The following is a 20,443-nucleotide window of genomic DNA, read 5'->3' on the forward strand; positions in this document are numbered from 1 at the left end:
ATTCAAATATAGCGCTTTTGATTCTCTAAAACAAGCAAAAAAAATTTCCATAATTATATTTGACTATCAAAAGTTACAGGCATTCTTGTTTCCACTGCCAATTATATCTGGACAGACTTTAGTTCTTGCACTATTGAGAATTTTTTATGAAGGTTTTTGTTAAAGTTTTTGTTTTTAAATAAGAGTGATATCGTTAGCTTTACTCAGCAACTTTAATTTACTAGCTTTTTCACATTGGATTGGAGAATGATTGGTCAGAAAGAGGAAAAGAAAAACATGTTTTTGTTTATAATATCAGCACCCATAGGCGTAGCGAGATACCATGCAAAATTTATGGATGAGAGCGGTTTTTACGACACGGTTATTATTGTCTTTGTTTTATCAAAAGATAATGAATATGTCATAAACGCCTGCACTTCTTCGTAAATTTTGCAGGGTATCTTGCTACGCCTATTAACAATAGACAGACACGTGTCTTAATATGAAATATCTGTCTGATATGAAACGGGAACACTTATGTAAAAATAAAACCTTTACAAATCTTTTTGAGATAACGAGAGTCATAAGGTTCAACTTATAGAAGCTTCACTCATTGGAGTGTGTACTAACTTGTAAGATTTCATTTCAACTTTTAGGTGTATCAAAAATGTTTTATTGGTGATGTGTGTTAGACAAGATAACGTCATATCTTTCCTATCAGAAGCACCTGAAAAGCCACATTTTCCTCTTTCTCAAACCTATTTGCATCCCCTCGTTATTCACTCTTTTTTTCATTAAAAACAATAAATTTTTGTCGAGGCTCTACTTTTTTTGTGGCATATTTGGCTTTTGGCCTTAAATTTTTCTAGTATCAGGGCTTATCTTTCTTCTTAAATTGTTCTTATTTTTTAACTTTGCTCGGCCTGGTTGGTCTTATAAAAAAGTGTACAGCACTTATTTGCCTAAGTACCCCCTTCCGGATCCCTTGTGGATTTTCAAATATTTGGTCAATTCTAACAATGCTTTTCAACGGCCAAACACAAGTTACGCAAGTTGAGATAATAAAAAAATGAACCCTCAAGCGACATTTATTCAAAAGGACACAATATTCTTTCAAGAAAGATCATATCTTTTTTTTTTCATTCTGCAATTTTCTGGTAACTTGTGGCTGATCTAGCTTTTTTTTCTGAAGTTAGTCCTACCTCTTATTCTCACCCATAAAAACCTCCTTATCTTCAGAGGAAAGATATAGTGCAAAATAAAAGGAATCTCCTTCCCAGACTCCATATTTTGAAACTATTCTCTTTTATAGAGTTTTCACTCATAGGGTGACGTAATCATTTTCATAGCATAAAAACATAAAAAAATGAATAACAAAAGCACAGGTATTGTTCTTAAAAAGGTGTGGTTACGAAATCTTCCTCCCAAAAATGCAACACTTTCCGTCATAAGAGTGTGGGCTTCTTACACCTTAACGTATTTTCTATTTCAAACTCTGATGGGTATAAAAAGAGTCAATATTTTCAAAAATTTACACAAATATGGCAGAAGATCACTTAGGGTGCACCAGAGGTGATGATAAAATACCTAACAGGTACCGTCGTGTTAAGATTTCTTTGCCACTTTACTAGTGGAAAAAAGACCAGGACTTTGGGTAGTTGAAAAATAAGTTTCGGAAAGTTAGGCAGTTTTGTATGGGGGTAATAACAAGATTTTCCATACTTTTAGAAACAAAACCTTTTCAATCCCATGCGCGGTTAACACGGGAAAAAGAGCGGAAAGATTCCGAAAAAGTGACAAGAATCTTAGTGCGGAAATGGGAAACTTATAAAAAACGACGGTGTACAAAATTGTCTTGCCTGAAATGTTTTTGAGACAAAGTATAATATAAACTGTTGATGGCCCTCTATTCTATATTGCTCTTGACGTGTACAGTGTCAAATTATATGGGTGCTCGTCAATTAGAAATGCTGATCTACTGTTTTATTCTAAGCGAGCGTAGCGCAGTGGTAGAGCACTCGGCTACGGTGCGCAAGGTTGTGGGTTCAAACCTAAAACGGGTCATACCAAAGATCCTCAAAATAGTACATGATGCCTCTCTGCTTGATGTTCAGCAATTAAAAGAAGGATCACGGTTAAGTGGAGAAATCCAGGGAGAAAGAGTGGCGTCCTTCCCTACCTTCGGGTGGATAGCTTTCGAAAGAGGAGCCTTCGGGTTGCCTCCGATTGCGATCGCAGACTTACTTACTTACTTACTATCTTCTTTAAGATTTGAGCTGCTTGTCAAAAATAGTTCGTATCAAAATTATACTATTAAATCTCGCTGATTTTAACTTGAACGGGGAGTCTGAATTTGTTCAAATCAACAGTGAGATATTCTAATAATAGAAAAGTAAGAGTTTACCTTGACGAGAATTCAAAATTAGTTCGAATTATAGAAACAATTCGAATAATGGAAGTTCGAATTAGCGAGAGTACATTCCGTCTATATATTTAATGGTTTATTTTTAGTTGTAAAGTTGACTTTAGATAGATAGAAAATCAATAACAAACAATTCACGAGAATCACCAATCACAGACTAATCAACACCATGAATGACACGAATACAACAAAACAACCTATCTCTTTGTCATCCAAAATGCCATACATTCCAGAAACTTGGGAAGCAATTCTCATTGGAATTTCATCAACAATATTATCACTCGGTATTATCTTTGGTAATACTATCGTCATCAAAACATACTTCCAAAACACTCGACTTCAAGTTGCAAAACACTTTTATATCGTTTCGTTGGCCATTGCGGATCTGCTGGTCGCTCTTGTTCCACTTAATATCTATACCGGATATTTGGTACACGGGAAATGGCCTTTTGGTGGAAAAGTATGTAGCGCTTGGTTGAGTCTGGATCACATATTATTCACCATATCAAATATATCGGTCATTGCAATTGCCGTAGAAAGATTCCTATGCATCTGTTTTCCAATCTACCACCGGATTAACTTTAAACCAAAATTGACTAAAACTCTAATTGGTTTAACTTGGGTAGCTTCAATTTTCATTTGGGCACCTGCTATTATTATTTACCCACGTGTTAATAAAGTGAAGTTTGATCCATATCGCTGTAAAATTATCTTTTACCAATACGACGTGGCTTTGACTATAACTGTGGTTGTTTTCAGTTATATTATCCCTGTCATTATTTTGGTGTCCGTATATGTTGCCATATCTATGCGTTTACTGAAGTTACGAAAAAATCGAGTGGAAAATATGAAGAAAAACCTGAATTCTAATCCAAGCCAAATAGAGATACCGGCTGAAAGTCAATTTTCAGTATCGCGCGCTGTGACATCAGGGATATGCAATGTTACATCAGGTGATGTAGATCATAAAGATGAAAATCGGCATCACGTGACTAAAAAAGATCGAGTAAAGGCTGAAAGACGTACTCTGAAACTCTTATTCTTTATAGCGTTAGCCTTCATACTTAGTTGGATGCCCTACCATTTGACAGTAATAATCGAGGCTAGTACGGACTATGATTTTCCAGATCAACTTTGGAATTTTTGTTACATTATCGGACGTTTGAATTCTTTTTTGAATCCAATCTGTTATGCTTTTGGAAATTCAAAGTTCAAACAGGGATTTAAGAAATCACTAGGATTGTCGAAAAGAAAGAAACAATAGAATATGTTGATTCTCAAGCAACGCATGTTTAAGGATTTTTCAAATTTATTGTGTTTTTGTTCTAATGAATTTTGTCAAGATCTAAAGCCTTCTAACTACGGCAATCCGTACTTTTTCAAACATTACTCGTAATATCTCGTTGGAAGGATAATTTTGAGTAGAATGATGAAAGCTTCAACAATCTTTTTAAGATTTGATAATGCACCCCTGTCTCACAGACCCGGTGGAACTTTTTTTTTCTCAGTTGGGATAGAATAGAAGTTCTATTGTTCCGAGGTTAAAAATCCGGTGAAGATGGTTTTGGAATGCAGTTTTTAATCATTGAATTTCGAGTTGGAATGAAATAAAAATCAATTTCCCAGTGGGGCTGAAATTTCCGGGTATTTTCCCACCGGGGAAGAAATTTTTGCCAAATTTTCCAGTGGGGTTGGAGTCCAAGTAGGTCTGTGAAACAGGGCTGTGATAATGAAGCAAGATGAACTACGAAGATGAAAAGCCTTCTCATTGGATACGAGAAAATATTTTTAGTTGCCAGGTACATAATATAACCGCTTATGTAAAATATTTCTATTTTGAGTAAAACTGTAATTTAAGATTAATTTAATTAAAAAATAGAGAGAGAAGCATTATTATTGTTCCTTTTCAAAAATTTCAAGGGTATGCTAATTAATTTTCAGGCAAATTAACTTTTTTAACGAAATAACACTTTCCTTTTGATTCGATGCCAGGGAATACTATTTTTTCAATTTCGGTTGTCTTTGAACTTTGATGCCATTTCCTTCGGGCAAATTCAAATTGTTTCGGGTAGACTACTTTAGTTTTTCTTTCAGAACTGTCTTTCGATAATAAAGGTTAGGCATCTGCTAGCATTGACCCGTCTTACCTGTTGGAAGTTTTTAAAAAGCAAAGATTACAAGATTACAAGAAATTCACCTTGGTAAGTTTTTTTCTTGCCTAATTATACGTTTTTTTGGGGAGGATATTGAGAATTTTATATTAAATTTTTAAGCTTTTTCATAAAACAAATCAATATCTCTTGGAGAGTGGGGGTGCTGGTCCTTGCTGAGTGTCGGGGATACTGTTCCGTTTTCCGTAGATGGTTGAAAAAATGGACTCTGATACGACATATTTCTTAACAACTTTAAAGAGATCAGGGATATCGAAAAGGACTCCAAAACTTCTCAAAACTTTCTCAATCTGTTTTCCTCCCAAATTTCCCTAATTGGAACGAACTAATTCTGCTTTTTCATGCTCTACCTTGAACAGCACCACAACGCCATAGAATTGTTTTTGCAATTTCTATATTTCAAATTAGTTTCAACTTTTAAGTTTGTCTGTACACTACCCAGTATCTACGGCTAATTTCAACATTCATTACCGTAGAGGGTCTGTTGTCATTTTCTTTTGTCATTTGAGATTTTTCAAACGACCGGCTATCCGATGTTATGGCGAGAGAGGGCAGAGACAATGAGAGAGGTGTTGCTATTTATAAATCATACTTAATCGCAGAGGTCTCCATACGGGAATCTTTTTATCAAACAGACAATGTGCACAGAGTGTACTAGGAAGGGATAAACGTGAGATACACTCTGGTGCAGTGCACTCTTAAGTCAGTGCTTGTATTAAGACTTACTACTATCCATTGAACCATTTTTTCTATGTTTCTATCATATTGTAGTATCAATCAGATCGATCGAACGCGATAAAAATGAAGCTCCTAACCTACGTGTTTACCATTCTTCTCCTATGCGTCTCACGAAGCGAACAAAAATCAATCTATAGTAGTGGGACAGCAGAGACCGCAGCGTACGAGCTGTGCGTCAGAGAATACCAGAAGCTTGGAAACGAATGTATTGGAGAGACTATCAATCTTCCAAAAGAGATCGTTGAGTTGGCTAGTAATGGCTGCAAGACTGATATGGCTGAGAAAATCAAGTCATGTGAAATGTGCTGGAAAAACACACAGGCTAATGGTTGTTTTGCAAAAATCAAAAATACATTCCAACCTTCTTTATAATTCTATTAATGTGGTCCATCGAAACGTTTTCAAAGAATATAATTTATTTTAAAAATAATATTTCGTCTCATAAAATTTTTAATATAAATCTACGGTTGGGTCAACTTACAGCGAGTTCGACTGACAATTCCTGCATTAATAACACGCATGCGTAATTTGTCGTTTTAGACCACATGTAGTTATTTCCCGTGATAAACAAAGAGAAATGAATTGCTGGTACAGTCACTTTCGGTCGGGGTTGCGGACGGCAAAATATGAAATTTGTCGTTCTTTTTTGTCGTTTTTTATGAAATTTGTCGTTCTTTTTGTCTATTTTTAGTAATGCAGGAATTGTAAGATAGAGCCTCTCTTATGTCATTTAATTAACGTTCGGTACAAGCAGCTTCTGGGCGTTTCAAAAAAAAGGGTACAAGATCTGAATGGATTTTTGAGAAAATCTGAAATATGAATTCTTCATCATTGAGAGAGGAAAGCCTAACTTAAAGTATGAAGAAAACAATACAGAACTGTTGATGAAGGCCAAAGTCAACTTAATGAAGAGAAGAGAAATAATGGTCGATAAATTACGATATATAAAAGTGCACTCTTTCAGAAAATTGTTGTGCGCCGGAAAAATAAAAACTGATAGGGCGCCCTATTCATAAACACAATCGCGCAACTTTGTTGTCATTCCCAGTCCTTTTAGACGAACGCGGTCCTTACGATTTTGAGATAGCATATTCATCAGATTGTTATGTTTTCACCCATCCCTTTAGAGCTTCAACGTGGTGTGCAGAAAACATTCACAATCTGATCTCAGGTTAGGGGGGGGGGGGTGGAGGATATATTGTCCAAGGGGTAGTGAAAAATCTACAAAATCTGCCTTACTTGGCGGGGGGAGGGGGCAAAACTGCTCTGTTTAGGGGTAATTATGAATGTCCGGGAGATCAACTGATGCTGTCCGGGGGGTTAGATCTGTTGTCCGGGGGGTCAAAAGTCACTATGTCCGGGAGTGAATTTCCTAAAAATGTTATATCCTCCTCTTCCCATATTCAAATTTTTTTGGAAGAGCCTATTAGGGCATAACAAAATATGATTCCAATTAAAAGAAAAGAAACAAACTCTTACTGTACGGTTTCATATAGAAGGTTTCAGATGCACGAGTTTCCATATGCCATTTACTTGTCGTTATTTTTTATGTTTTACTGAAAAGGAAACAGAAGATTCTATCAATAAAAAATACAGAAACTCTTCAAATCAAGGTAATGTTCTCCGTTTGAAATTTGTTAGCTACACTCAACAATGACCAGCAAATAAGAAACAATCTAAAAACAATCCTGACCTTGTGATGGTTAGATTACAAGAAAGTAGGTTAAATTTTAACAAATGGGTCAAATTAGTTGAAGTTGGCTATCAGATCCTAAAATATCTCGATTTGCGTAGAATAAGACCAACACACAGGTTGCAAAATTATATCAGTGCAGTCAAAACATGTGATTACTCGAAAAAGTTTACGCGATCTTCCTACTTGCTTTACAACTTACAGCTGATAACTTTATTAGTGTCAATTCGAACCAATCAGAAATAAATGTCATGTAAACAAGCACATAAAAATTTCAAGTAAAAGCGTGATTTTGTATTCAGACTTTAATTTTGCAGTCTGTGTATTTTAAGGCTCAAAATACCAAATAAATTAGGACCTCAAGAAATGTTTCCTATTTCTCATAGTTGGATGAAGTTTTCTGTTTCAGTAGACTCACGCTAATTCGAATTTTCCTGTAATTCAAAAACTCTTTCTTTCCTCCCTTTCAAAAATCGTGAACGAACTTTAAAACCTGCATAAAAACTTTCGTTAAACTCTCTGTAATTCGATTCCTTCTGTGAATTCGTATCAGTGAGAGTCAACTGCTAGACATTCATCTTTATTAAGCTCTTCTTCATTTTTTATAAAATCTATTTCAAAGTCTATCCCATCTCCATGAAATATAATATATAGTAAAAAAGCATACAATTAAAAATAAATTAAATTGAGAAATTATATGTGAAATATTAATCTAAAAACTCTAAAAAACTTTATGGATGGATGGGAACTTACCCCATTTGTAAATCAAATCAAACACCTCTGTTTACATGACTGGGTAAGAATTGTTTTGGAAATGAAGAAATGAGAGACTAAAGTCTTTTTCATGCTCGGGTAAGTTATTGCATGTCTTAAAATTACCATAATTTTTAGATCGCATTAGCCGGCAGAAAACGACCAAACAAATGACTGAACATGAAGGGTACTATGATGTAGTTTCTAGCCTGATGTGTAACCTAATACACCTATTTCCTATTAGCAGATTCATGCAAAAGTCACGAAAAAACGTCGAGTAAACAAACTTTTGATTGGCGGAGGCATGCAAAGATTACCTCATACTCTGGACATTTTAAAAAATATGCTTGTATATGCAATATTTCAGCCAATCAGAGACTTTCTCGACGTTTTTCGTGACTTTTTTACATGAATCCGCTAATAGGAAATACGTGTATTGTTTTTTCGCTGATTTTCGCGAAAAACCGTAAAAACTGATTATAACGTCAAAATCGATGACGTCATAAAAACTAAAAATTGAATTTCCCAAGGGTTGTTTATCCAATCGTCTTCAAACTTTCACCAAAGATGTATCTCACTAAAATCGATCATTTGAAAAAAAATTTTTTTCGAAATTCTGATTACGTCAGCAAAAAAATAGGATTTTCCTTTTTTCCTAATTTCTGCTGACGTCATGAAAATTTTGAAAAATTTCTTTTTCCAAATGATCGACTTTAATGAGATAACTTACCCGAGTGATTGAGATCAAGTATCATTGCCCCATTAGGTCTGTGACACAGGATTATATTCGGGAGGGGGGCGGTTACTTAGGCAAAATGGGTGCCAGGTATGCACGGGCCATTAGGGTCCCTTTTAACACCCTCGAAAGCCCCTCAGAAGGGTAAAAAAATCATTTTAAAAGAAACCGAGTCTCTGTAAGGGTTCAAAAATTACGAAAATCAAAAACCTCCCTCAAAGGGTCATAAACTCTTGAAATTTGGACTAAAACTTTGAAATAGTCTCTCTAAGGGTGGACAAATTATTAAGCGTAAAAAATGGACAACATTTTCGAAATTCAGTGGGTGCCGGGTATCCCAGCTACCCAGGGGTAGCTGGGAGACCCGTCTAACTCTGTTCGTGTGGTTCCGAAGTATAACATTTAGTTAAAACGAATAATAATATAGAAACTACAGACTAGGTTATTTTTGTAGATGCCAAATCTGGTCGCAGAATTCTATTGGCTGTTAAACAATTGTTGAAATCACGTGATACAGTATCATTGTTTTGATTGGAAGTGCGCAAATCTGATTGGCTAACCTTATCAACGGCTTTTTTTGGCACGAAATTCAAACCAAATGTAAACAAATTCAAACTGGGTCAAAAATACCATACTCTAATGAGTAGCTTCTGATGGGATTTTTGCTTATGTAAGTTTGAATAGAGAGTGTGGATCTCCAGACTACCCCAAGGGATATAATCAAGCACTGTACTGATATTCTCTTTGATTTTAAAAATCTTGAGAATAATTCTAACAATTTGTAATAAAAAGGGTCCTATTAAAAATGAAAAACTATCAAGCATATAATAAATAGATCTTAGAGACAAAAAAAAAAAGACTAAAAGACTAAAATAAATATTATCTGTTTTCTAAGAATTTTGAAAATAAAATTATCATAGTAATAAATACGACTAAAATATAGAATAATGATTCAAATATTATTGTCAAATTGACCTAATTACTCAATAGAAAAATATTTCGTATCGCTTGCATTATTGTCAAAAGCAAGTCTTTTTGACATATAGCCTACAGGGTATCACGAAAAAAATACAAAATCAAACCACGTGTGCAAGCGTAAATATGCTTTAGGACAATGAGTTCCCAATTTAATACTTTACATTTTTTCTCTCTTTCTTTTGTTAAGAAAACAAATCAAAATTTAATAAAAACAATGAAATAAAAGACTCATTTTTACGGCGGTTTAATTTAATTCCGTAATTGTTGACGCAACTAACCAACAATAACGCCCACAAGAGCCGGCGTAAAAAAGGGCCGATAAAAGGGTTGTATTTCTTCTTGGATATATTGTATATGCAACCACCCTTAAGCGCTCGGATTTGCTTTCATTAACTCAATATCTGACTCGACCATTTCTTTGACAAGCTCCTGCGAACAAAAAGTGAATAAAAGAGTTATTTAGAGAGGAATGTGGCATATAAAAATAATATAATAACATTACAAAGAGGTGTAGATGATATACTCGTCATTTTCTCGACCGGGAAGACTCTCCCAAAAAGTCAGAAGAAACTCGAAAGAAAAATCGTACATCATGCCTCTTTGCTTTATAATCTATATATTAATAGCCGTAGTCTGTATGTCTGTTTGTTTTCTGTCTGTTTTTTTTGTGTGTCACTTTCGTTTTCGCAAACAATGTTTTTTTTTGTTCTCGATAAGTTTGTTTTGATTGACAGATCGAATAGAGCCTGGTTTAGACTTTATTCAGCCTTTGTTTTGAAATTTAAGGCCTATCTACATTTAGTAATTTTAATTTCTGCCCAGGCTTGCCCACCAAAGGTTTTTCTCTTTTCTTTTGTTTTAACCTTTTGAACCCGAATGCCGTACATATACGTCCTTAAAGACGTTCCGAATGCCGTAGATATACGCAATTTGATAGGCATGTCTTTCTCGCGCAATATCTTTAATTGGCTTGCTTTCTGATCGTTGAAAAATAAAGAAAAAGAAAGTAGAGAGTCTAAGCTTTCCGTTGATATATAATGATGTAATGTTATGATCACGGTGTGAGTCAGCATTTTCAAGATGGCAGACGGAAAAACACTGATTTTGGAGAAAAGTAAACAATGTTTGAAAAGCCCTTGTGACCAGTAGAATTGTTTTTGGATGCTAATTTTTGGTATATTGCTTCATGAGTAAGTATATATTGATAAAATAGTAAAGAAAGATGTAATAATTAACTTTCCCCCACTTTTTTTTGCATAGAAAGTGAAAAATGCCAAAAAAGTGACATTGTCGAAAAATGAGGAAAAAAGCATTGGTGTATGTAAAGCTACCATTTAAGTTAGAATACTTTAATTGAACTTGTACCCAACCTAAAAGCTGCAAAACTTAATTAGCTTTTCAGGGATGGTTTACTTTTTGCCAAAAGATTTCTAGTTCTTGAGTTATGGCAAATTTCCCAAACCCCGCGTTTTCTCAAAAAAAGTTGCGCGCAGACAGCGTGAAAATATAAAAAACAACTTGCTGGAAAGGTTAAAATTTAAATGTTTTCGAATATGATTAACGATCGTATTTATTAATGACAGTCGAATTCTTTTCAAAACAAAACAAATTCCTTTTATAGAAAAGAACATTTCAAATGTAAATCAAAACATAGAAATTAAAAAGTTTGCCGAACAACAACAGCATTCAAAGTTCAAAGGGCGATAAAAAGCAAGAGAAAAAAATAGTCCACCTCTTTCTTCATATAAAAACATTCGAGTAGTCGTAACTGTTAAAAAGTGTGTACGACATTTTTCATATCTAAATTCGAAAAGTAAGATATGACAAGGGTTAAAAAAAGCAACTTAGTATTGTCTTAGTTTTTTTTTAATCTGATAAAAACAGTTGCACTATTCTTTGTGGCTTTCTTTCCCGCTTTTTCCTGGACGGCATACACGTTTTTTTATGTAAGAATACACTTTATAAGAATGTCCATGATGAAAATGGCCAAAAAATTAAGAATAATGTTAAGAATATCACCATCATGGAATTTTGCTACTCAAGCTAAGAATGCCATTTTTAGAGCATTTTCAATTTTAAATTGTCAATTACCCCCAAGTAAGGCTGACTCATTTCACAAAAATGCAATTTTATGCTTGAGACGAATGTATTAAATGTTAAATTTAGTCTGAATTAGGATCGTGAGAATATTTCTCGGGTGACTTAGGGCAAGTCTCAAAAACCTAACAGTTTACCCTGAGTTTTCGCTACCAATAGCAGCCAGATTCAGAGATCCACTTAGGGCTCTAAAGTACCTCTATACCTTAAGGTTTCAGGGCCCGGTTGTTAGGTAATTAAGTATTAACCTAAAAATTAATTATTAAAGAAATTGTAATCATGACGTCATAATTTGATCGAATTTGGTGACGTCATGAGTCGTATAATCGCTATAATATAAAAAATACATGTCAAATCTATCCCAAATTTGAACCAAAGATGCATCTAACTTAAATGTAACTTTTTGAAAAAAAAATTTTGGAAAAATTTGATGACGTCAGCAAAAAAATGCATTTTTCGATTTTTTGTATTTTTTGCTGACGTCATCAAAATCTTCAAAACATTTTTCATTGAAAAGTTCGGCACCATTAAGATGCGTCTTTGGTCCAAATTTGACATGTACTTATAGAGTTAGAGCTAATTTACGATTTATGACGTCATAATTTGATGACGTCACAATTCACACTTTCTTTAATAATTAATTTTCAGGTTAATATTCAATTACGTAACACCGGGTCCTGAAACTTTAAGGTATAGGTCATCTAAAAATCCATAAGTGAATCCCTAAGAATGGGTGCTATAGGTCGCGGATTCGGGATTTGTGATTTTTAAAAATCTAGACTCCCCCGAGTTTAGGATGATTTTCCCAAAAAAGTTAAGAATATCCATGATTCCAATTCATTCTTATAATAGAAAAAATCGTGTATTTAAGCCAAGCGAAGTGAGACAAAATACTTGCAGATTTAAAAACAAAAAATTAAAATTAAGTCACAAAAATAAGTACACAATCCAAATATGGTTAAAAGATAAGCCATCCAGGGGAGGACTAGAGTCGAACGTTGAAGATTTTTTATTCAGACTTTGAGATTTCTTTTTTTATATTTGATCGTGCTTTTAAGCTACCTTCAACATCCAAAGGACTTTTAGTGCGTTCAGCTACATCTTAACTGGCGTGCGACGCCGGATACCGGCTACTTTAAATTAACGTCACAATAAAAAAATTGACGTCAAATAAAAAACTTCACTTTAAAAAAGAAACGTTTTGCAGAATCAAATCAAAACTTTAAAAAAAATTAGTATTAGACGCACGGGTCTTGTATTTTGTTGTGGAAAAATTGCAAAAATGTTATTAAATTCAAAAAATATCGTTAAAATGGATGTCTCCAACTTGCAGACATGTGAGCTCTGCCCTGAGAAGATATTTTTATCACAAATGGAGTTGGATCACCATAAAAGTTCACATCAAGGAGAAAATGAGTCAGTTCGGAGCATGACTTCACCCAAACTGGCGCAGCTGAAGAGAACTAAGAAAAACCTTTCAGTTAAATTGAAAGCAATTAAAAACGAAGCCACAAGATGAAAAGATCGTTGAACTTCTTGAAAAAGAAATGATTTCTCTCAAGCAACAAATCGATGAGAAAGATGCAGATATTAAACTTTTGAGTGGCAACCAGGAAACATCAGCTACTAATGAAATCGTTCAAGGTAAAGATAGGCTGTTACATTTCGTTACATTTCCTTGTTATAATTTTAAATGTCATAGTTTTCTGAACAAGGAAAAATTTTCCTATTTTCAACTTTTAACATGTCTAAAAATGCCTCAATTTATCTTATACCGATTTAACACCAAAAAGAAAGCTCTTCAAATAAAAAACATGAGCTGTTGATACTTGAAATGGAAATTTTAAAGCTAGCAAGTTGACTAGCAAGGCGATTTGGTCTATATTTTTGTTTTATAAAACTTCATCAGAAAAATGACCTGATAACCTTAAAACTTTTGCGCCGCTGGTCTTACTTTACTCTCCATTAAAGAAAAATGGCTAAAAACGGCCCCAAAATTTCGAAAGTTGGCAGGAATAAGGGTATTTTGAATGTTGGCGCCGCAGGCAAAAAATTTTGATGTAAGAAACGTCAAACAGCTTAAAAGATCTTCTAAAAAGGAGAAAGTTAGTCAGCATAAGACCACAAAAACCACAGTGAGCATTATCAAGTTTCGATTTTTTTGGCAATCTCTCATTTTGAAGGTGAGGATCCTCTTTAGCCCCTAGTGGATTCACAACACTTCTTTTGCTTTGACTTTTTTGCGATTCAATGTTGAGAGTAGTTTTTAACAAAGTAAAGAGAAAGGATGCAAGAGCGTAAAATAAAACGAAGCGCCGCAGGCGAAAAAATTAACATTGCACTTATAGAAGGCGTTACAAACTTGTCGAAGGGCACCAAGTCGCCCAATTAAACATCAATAAAATTTTGGCGCCCCCTTGAAAAGCTCTTTTGGCGCCCCTTTCAGATCTTTCTGGGTGGTGCACTGCACACCCTGCACCCCCTGCCAGGCCGCCACTGTTTCAGGCTTGTATCATGCTTAGTATTACATTGTTCTTAAACAATAGAGCCATTGTTTAGGTACCAAAAACCTGCATATGTTTATAAACGTTATGCTTATAAAAAACACGTAGTCAATTCGAGCGATTTGTCTAAAGATAACTTATTCAAAACTTCTTACTTTAACTCCCAATAGCTCGGGCGATGTATATCCTCTTTAAAAATACGGATTATAGACCGTTGTTTGTACGTTTTTAAAACCATGACTTTTTACCCAATGATAAAATAACCTATTAAACATTTCCATTTTTGATTTTTTTAGATTTCAAAAAGCTACTTGATATGGAGTATGAGGAATTGATCAGTCGGGCCTTAAAGAGTGATCAAACTCAAAAATCTGCATCAAACCTATCTATAGCTGCAGGTCCTTCAAAGGAAGATTCATCTCAAAACTGCACATGTGCTACTGCAGCAGATAAGTTTTCTGAGGAGGTTTCTGAATTAAAAGAGAAACTATCCGAATCCACTGCCCTGGTTCAAGAAATGACTCACAAAAATCAAGAGGTTGAAGGTGATCTTGCACAAGCCGTGGAAGCTCTCGAATCATCAAATATAACCATCCGACATATGATGCAGGATAAGGAAAAGATCGAAGCCAGACTGCGCGCAAACGAAGAAAAGATCAAAGAACAAAACGAGCTCATTCAAAAGCACGAGAAACGATCTCCCTCGGTTGAGATTCAAGAAAAGATCGCTTTGCTTCATGAACAATTGACAGCAACAGATGGAGAGTTAGTTCATCTGATGGAGTGTGTGGAAGAAACAGAATTTGATCTAGCGCATGCGCATAGTGAACAAAAGATGATGGAGAGTGAAAACGTTATCCTCACACAACTCATTGATGAGCTTAGAGAAGAACAAGTTGAAAAGTGCTCAGAGTGGGAAGAGGAAATGGCAGACCTCATATCCAAACAACGATCACTGGAACAAGAAAATCAATCTTTACTTTGTAAGCTGACCGATTATGAGGTTACAAATAAAGACCAGACAGTTAAAATCGATCAACTGACTTCGTATGTTGAGGAACTGGAATGTCAGAAGGCTAAAGACAAGGAGCAAATCGCATTCCTGTCGGCTGAACGCGATGAATTCAAGCAACAATTGGTTGTCCTTCAACAAACACACGAAAAGTGTATCATTGAGAAACAAGAGCTGAAAGCTTCGTGTGGAAAATCTGTTGAGGATATGCGTCTTAAGATGCAAAAATATTTAAATGAAGAAAAAGAAACATCGTACGAGCTTCAAGCAAACCTTGAAGAACAGCTCAAAGAATTACGGCGTAAACATAGAGCTGAACTTTCAAAGTATGATGGCGAGAGGTTAAATCTTCAAAACACTGTTGAAGATCTTGAGAAAGAAATCGATATCGCAAAGAATCAACCAAAAGCAAAAGTTGACATTGAAAAAAGCGAAAGGTTGGAAAAAGCTATAGCCGAAGCCAACCATCAACTCTCGAAAAAGACGGAGCTTGAGAACACAGTAGAGGAACTCAAACAGGATCTAAGTTCTACTCAAAGATCATTAGATGTTGCTAACAGTCGGAAAGATTCTCTCCGAAAAGAAGTCAGTGAACTAAAAGAGTTATTGGACACTGAAATAGTGAAGACTAGTGACTTCCGGCGTCAAAGAGACCTTGCCGAGAAAAAATTTAACAACCGTCAAGAACAACTCGCCAGAGCTGAAGAAGATGTTGCCAGTATTAAAATGCAGCTCGTTGGTCTTAAGAAAAAATTAAGCTTAAAAGATAGTGACCACCAAAGGGAGATAGAGCAATTGATGATCCGTATCAACGATCTACAAATCGAGAACGATCATGCTCAAGAGAGTATCAATGCTAATCAGAAGTTAGAGTACAATGTTGCAAAGATTACCTCGGAGAATGAAACGCTATCTCTTCAGATTTTAGAAAAGAACGAGTCAGAAAAGAATTTCGTTGATGAGATAAAATGTTTATCGAAAAAAATCCAAATATTAGAAGCTGTCACGGGCAACATGAAGCTTACTTCAGAAAGCGAAAAGTTATGTGCAGAAATCTCTATTATGAAAGAGCTAGAGAAGAGCCACGTGGAGGAAATTCGATCCCTCACAAATAAAATCAATGATTCGGAAAAATGTCTACAATCTGCACCTTCTAAAGATAAGCTGCTTCACTTAGAGGAAGAACTCGCTAACGCCCTGAAACTACAAAAAAAAGCTGTCCTCAAAGCCGATACGATCACAAAGCATTACAATGCTTCTAAGGATAAATTAGCCACGAGTCTTGACAAAATCGAATATATTAAGGACAAATATATGCACTTAGAGAAAACAGCGAAAGACACAGAGTTGTTGCTCAAGAAAAAACAAAAAGAACTGGAAGTGAAAAATACAAAACTACAGAAACAAGACCAAGAAATTTCACACCTTCTCGACCAACGCTCTGACTTGAAAAGCAAGATTAACAAGGTAGTTAAGAACTGCGAAAAGCACAAAATAGCGAAAGAGTCGGCGGAACAGAAATTAAAAGAGGAGAAGATAAGATCAACAGAATTGGGAGAGATCGTAAATGATCTTCGAGACGTAGAACAGTGTGACAATAAAGCTACCGAAGATTTACTTTTCGAAGAGAAACGCAAGAGCTCAGACCTCGAGAAGATTATCGATCAAATGAAACTAAGAGATCACCAAACTCAAAAAGAGCTTACGATTGAGAAACAAAAGACATCAAAACTTGAGCAAATGGTTATTCAAATGAAAGACGAAATGAAAGCTTGTAGGAAGACAAACCAGACGTCAAAAGCTGATGGATGGTCTCAAAGGACAGATGAGGCCGTTGAACAACCAGTACCGCTTTCTGCAGCTGAAGATAATACATCTGGTAAACAAGGACTTCTCGTTGTCAATGATGATCTTGTGAACGGAGTGTGTTCTTATTCGTCGGGAGAAGAAGAAATCACACCAACAGCCTCACAAACCTCTTCCGGTTGTGAAACATCAGAACAAGCTGATCGCGAAGAAATTCCACAAGTGGATGAAAGGTAAGGTTTTCTAACCCTATCTTTCTCGTGTAGTTACACCATACCCGATGCTCGATTATTTGTGGATACTTGGAGAGACTTATACCGAAAGGAAGTGGGTGGTATACCTTAGTGGTACACCTTAGTGGTGTTATTTTAGCCCTGAAATCTTTTTTATCTCCGTTTGAGCTCCATAATTGAAAGTAACGATTCATAGTCTGATTTTTTTTTTCATTTCAGCGTTATTGATGATGAGGAACAACTCGAACCTCAAGAAGTACCGCAAAACAGTGATTGTTATTTGTTAGATGATGATGATATCGGTACCGCTCTGGACAGGTAGGTCATTTTTATTTTTATTTACCAATATTATTCAAGATAATTGTATTTAAAGAAATCATCATGTGAAAGTTATTTTACGACCGTTCTACGGTTATGAAAGTGTAATTCCAAAATCTATATCATGAGTGAAATATCTTAAAGCTATTTTTTTTTTCATTCAGAAAAGAGACAGTTGTATTCCACACATCACCATCAATTCCTTCCAACAACAACGGTGTCAAAGATGATGAAAATGATATTGAAATTCCTAAACGCCAATCGGGCGAAAAAATTATTAATGGAAAAGAACAGTCCCTTGACGAGGAATTCGGTGACTTGTCTTGTAAACCAGGAAAAATCACCCCTGAGAAGCAACCATTAGATGCTGCGGTCATTCTAAACCATGTTTCATTGCCTGACTTAGTCTTAAACAACTCTGTTAACTCAGGTGATTCCGATGTTTCACTGAAGGCTGATTCTTCATCATCGGAAAGCCTTCCATCAAATGGATCAAACTCTTCAGAATCCATCAACAAACCATCCAACGCCTCCAAAGGAAACAAGAAGAAAAACAAGAAGGGTAAGAAAATTACCAATAAACACATTCCCGTCCACTTCTCAAGAAATACGTTACCAGGGGCACCAACAACAGATGACCATAAAATATTCGATGATAAACTTAACAACAAACGAACACCTAAATCGGATGGTAACCGAAAATTGAAATCCTCCAAGTCTGATTCCAAAATTCAACCAATAGTTAACCAAGGAGCGAATGTCAGGAGATTATCAGCTGTGTTTACCAAAAAAACCATCGCATCAGTCGCAACGAATCAGTGCTTTCCAAAGCCGACCAGAATCTCAAGCATGAAAGAAAAATTCGAAAATCTTAGCTACTGAGATTAATTTAAACAAACTATTCTTCATAATAATATTTAAGACAATTTTTTTTCACAGATTTTTTCCCATAAATTTTTTTTCTCTCATTCTGGTATTTGTAATTATTTTTTCATAAATATATTTTAGTTCGTATAAAATCTCAAATATTTTATTTTAATTGATTTCTCCCTTGAAAGTAAAAAGAATTCAGTCCAAAAATGTCATTTAAGTTTGCAGCTAGCCTGGGAATCCAAGCGTTAAACTTTTTTCACAGTCTAGTTTATGATATTTTTGCTGCTGGTTTAACGCTTGGCGCAGGTAACTCGCCTGCAGGGAGATTTTTCCCTGCAATGCAAGTTCGGCCTGATTGGCCAGCTTTCGGCGTATTACTTAGCAGTACTTTCGCGCGCATTTTGATTATTTCGATGCGCGCGCATAATTTATGGAAAAAGCTGACTCTGCAGAAAAAAGGAAAATAAATGAAAATGAAAACATAGATTCATTTCAAACAAATGGCTGTTGGCTGGAAGTCTAAATACATGTGGCTGATGTTTTATTTGGTTTTTAGTAGCTTTGAAGTCTTTATAGATTGTGGAGAGTTGTTTTATGGTAGTTGATTATGTGTGTTTGCCTGGGTTTCCCGGGGGGGGGGGTACTTAGGCAAAAATAGGTGCTGGGTATGTGCGGACGGTAAGGGTCGGGTTTTTCACCTTTCAAAGTCTCTCTAAGGGTTACAAAAATCAGGAAATTTCAAAGTAGTCTCTCTAAGGGTGGGAAAAATCACGATTTTTAGAAAAAAAATTTGATTTTGAGAGAAAAAATTACAAAAAAGTCTCACTAAGGGTAGGAAATTTTTGAAAATCAGAGAAAATTTTTCGAAAAAGTCTCTCTAAGGGTCACTTTTTCACTAAAATTTGGTCTCTCTAAGGGTCGGTTTTCGGCGGTCCCGTCCGCACATACCCCTCATTCACCAACCCTAGTACCCCCCCCCCGGGCTGGGTTTCCAAAGTTCAGAAACTCTGTCAACAAGGGTTCACACACAGACTGTTTATAACATTCTGTGTCTAACCTGAGATCAGATTGTGAATGTTTTCTGCCCACCACGCTGAAGCTCTAAAGGGATGGGTGAAAACATACAATCTGACGAATATGCAATCTCAAAATCGTAAGGACCGCGTTCGTCTAAAAGGACTGGGGATGACAACAAATTTGCGTGATTGTGTTTACAAATAGGGCGCCGTATCAGTTTTTAAATTTCTGGCGCAAAACAAGATTCTTGTTGTAAAATTTTCCGCGGGAGGACTATTTTCCTCAGATGTATAATTTTCAAGTGCCTTCAGAGGTTTACCGTGCACGTAAGAAAATTATGAACAGCTGTTATCAGGTTATCTGTGTCAGACTAATCTACCTGCACCAAGCTCTATAATTTTAGAAATTTGTGAGGTGAGGTATTTTTTGTTTTTTCTAAAATTATGAGCTTGGATTCCCAGGCTAGTTTGCAGCGTGCAGTTTTATTGAATCGAGTCAAGTCATTCTTTACTAAGTAAAATTCAAACTTTTTTAGTAGTAAGGATTTTTTTTGCTCCGGCCTAGGAGCCTTTAATTCTCTCTTCCGACAATGGTTAAGACATTTTTTGTCTGTTTATCTAATCCGATGATCTATTCCGATTTAACAAAAACGGATCACTGATTCCGATAATACTGTGATTTGATTAGCCGAAAAGTATTTAGAACAAGATGGATATCGAAAGTGGACTAGCTGACTGTGTAGCAAATACTGGCAAATCTCAGTGAAAAATTGATAATTTTCATTCTTATTCATGATGTTTTGGACATGATTTATGAGAAGTTTGATGGTGCGTTGTACGTTGTACTGTATACTGAATTCAAATACGTGTGTTTCTCATGATTTTATGCTGTAAAAATGATCTATTTTGGACTTTTGGTCATTTTTCATGATGATATAATATTGGTGGTTGTCCCTTTTGGATTTTCAAACTTGACAATGAAACTTTCAAACACACAGCCATTGATACACAGTATTTTTTGTGGTGTTATGTATGGCTGAAAATGATCCTGTTTTGGACTTTGTTATTGTCGCATTCATCATCAGCTGACGACCGTTCCTTTTGATTTTCAAAC

The 20,443-nt window shown here is 35.4% G+C and overlaps 2 protein-coding genes and 1 long non-coding RNA gene across 3 annotated transcripts; all 3 read left to right on the forward strand.

Annotated features, from left to right (window-relative positions):
* The first annotated feature begins 2,596 nt into the window (after window positions 1-2,596).
* LOC136823486 (muscarinic acetylcholine receptor M4-like) lies at window positions 2,597-3,699 on the forward strand. The gene has a single exon (XM_067079673.1). The coding sequence runs from the start codon at window positions 2,619-2,621 to the stop codon at window positions 3,663-3,665; it is 1,047 nt and encodes a 348-aa protein (XP_066935774.1). The 5' UTR covers window positions 2,597-2,618; the 3' UTR covers window positions 3,666-3,699.
* Window positions 3,700-4,383: 684 nt separating this feature from the next.
* On the forward strand, window positions 4,384-5,740 carry LOC136823474 (uncharacterized). The gene is made up of 2 exons (XR_010849037.1): window positions 4,384-4,602; window positions 5,344-5,740. It is a non-coding gene; the product is annotated as an uncharacterized lncRNA (long non-coding RNA).
* Window positions 5,741-12,879: 7,139 nt separating this feature from the next.
* LOC136823510 (myosin heavy chain, cardiac muscle isoform-like) lies at window positions 12,880-18,322 on the forward strand. The gene is made up of 5 exons (XM_067079700.1): window positions 12,880-12,987; window positions 13,076-13,211; window positions 14,368-17,122; window positions 17,342-17,440; window positions 17,605-18,322. The coding sequence occupies exons 1-5, from the start codon at window positions 12,880-12,882 to the stop codon at window positions 18,320-18,322; spliced, it is 3,816 nt and encodes a 1,271-aa protein (XP_066935801.1).
* Window positions 18,323-20,443: the final 2,121 nt, after the last annotated feature.

This window comes from Clytia hemisphaerica, unplaced genomic scaffold (genome assembly GCF_902728285.1).
Source record: "Clytia hemisphaerica strain Z4C2 unplaced genomic scaffold, Clytia hemisphaerica genome assembly, whole genome shotgun sequence".
NCBI classification, from domain to species: domain Eukaryota; kingdom Metazoa; phylum Cnidaria; class Hydrozoa; order Leptothecata; family Clytiidae; genus Clytia; species Clytia hemisphaerica.

Excerpts from the sequence above, each read along its gene's own strand:
- LOC136823510 (XM_067079700.1), top strand. The coding sequence starts at position 12,880 with ATGGATGTCTCCAACTTGCAGACATGTGAGCTCTGCCCTGAGAAGATA. Across the intron at positions 12,988-13,075 it reads ATCAAGGAGAAAATGAGTCA|CCACAAGATGAAAAGATCGT; the intron begins GTTCGGAGCATG and ends TTAAAAACGAAG. Across the intron at positions 13,212-14,367 it reads TACTAATGAAATCGTTCAAG|ATTTCAAAAAGCTACTTGAT; the intron begins GTAAAGATAGGC and ends TGATTTTTTTAG.
- LOC136823486 (XM_067079673.1), top strand. The coding sequence starts at position 2,619 with ATGCCATACATTCCAGAAACTTGGGAAGCAATTCTCATTGGAATTTCA.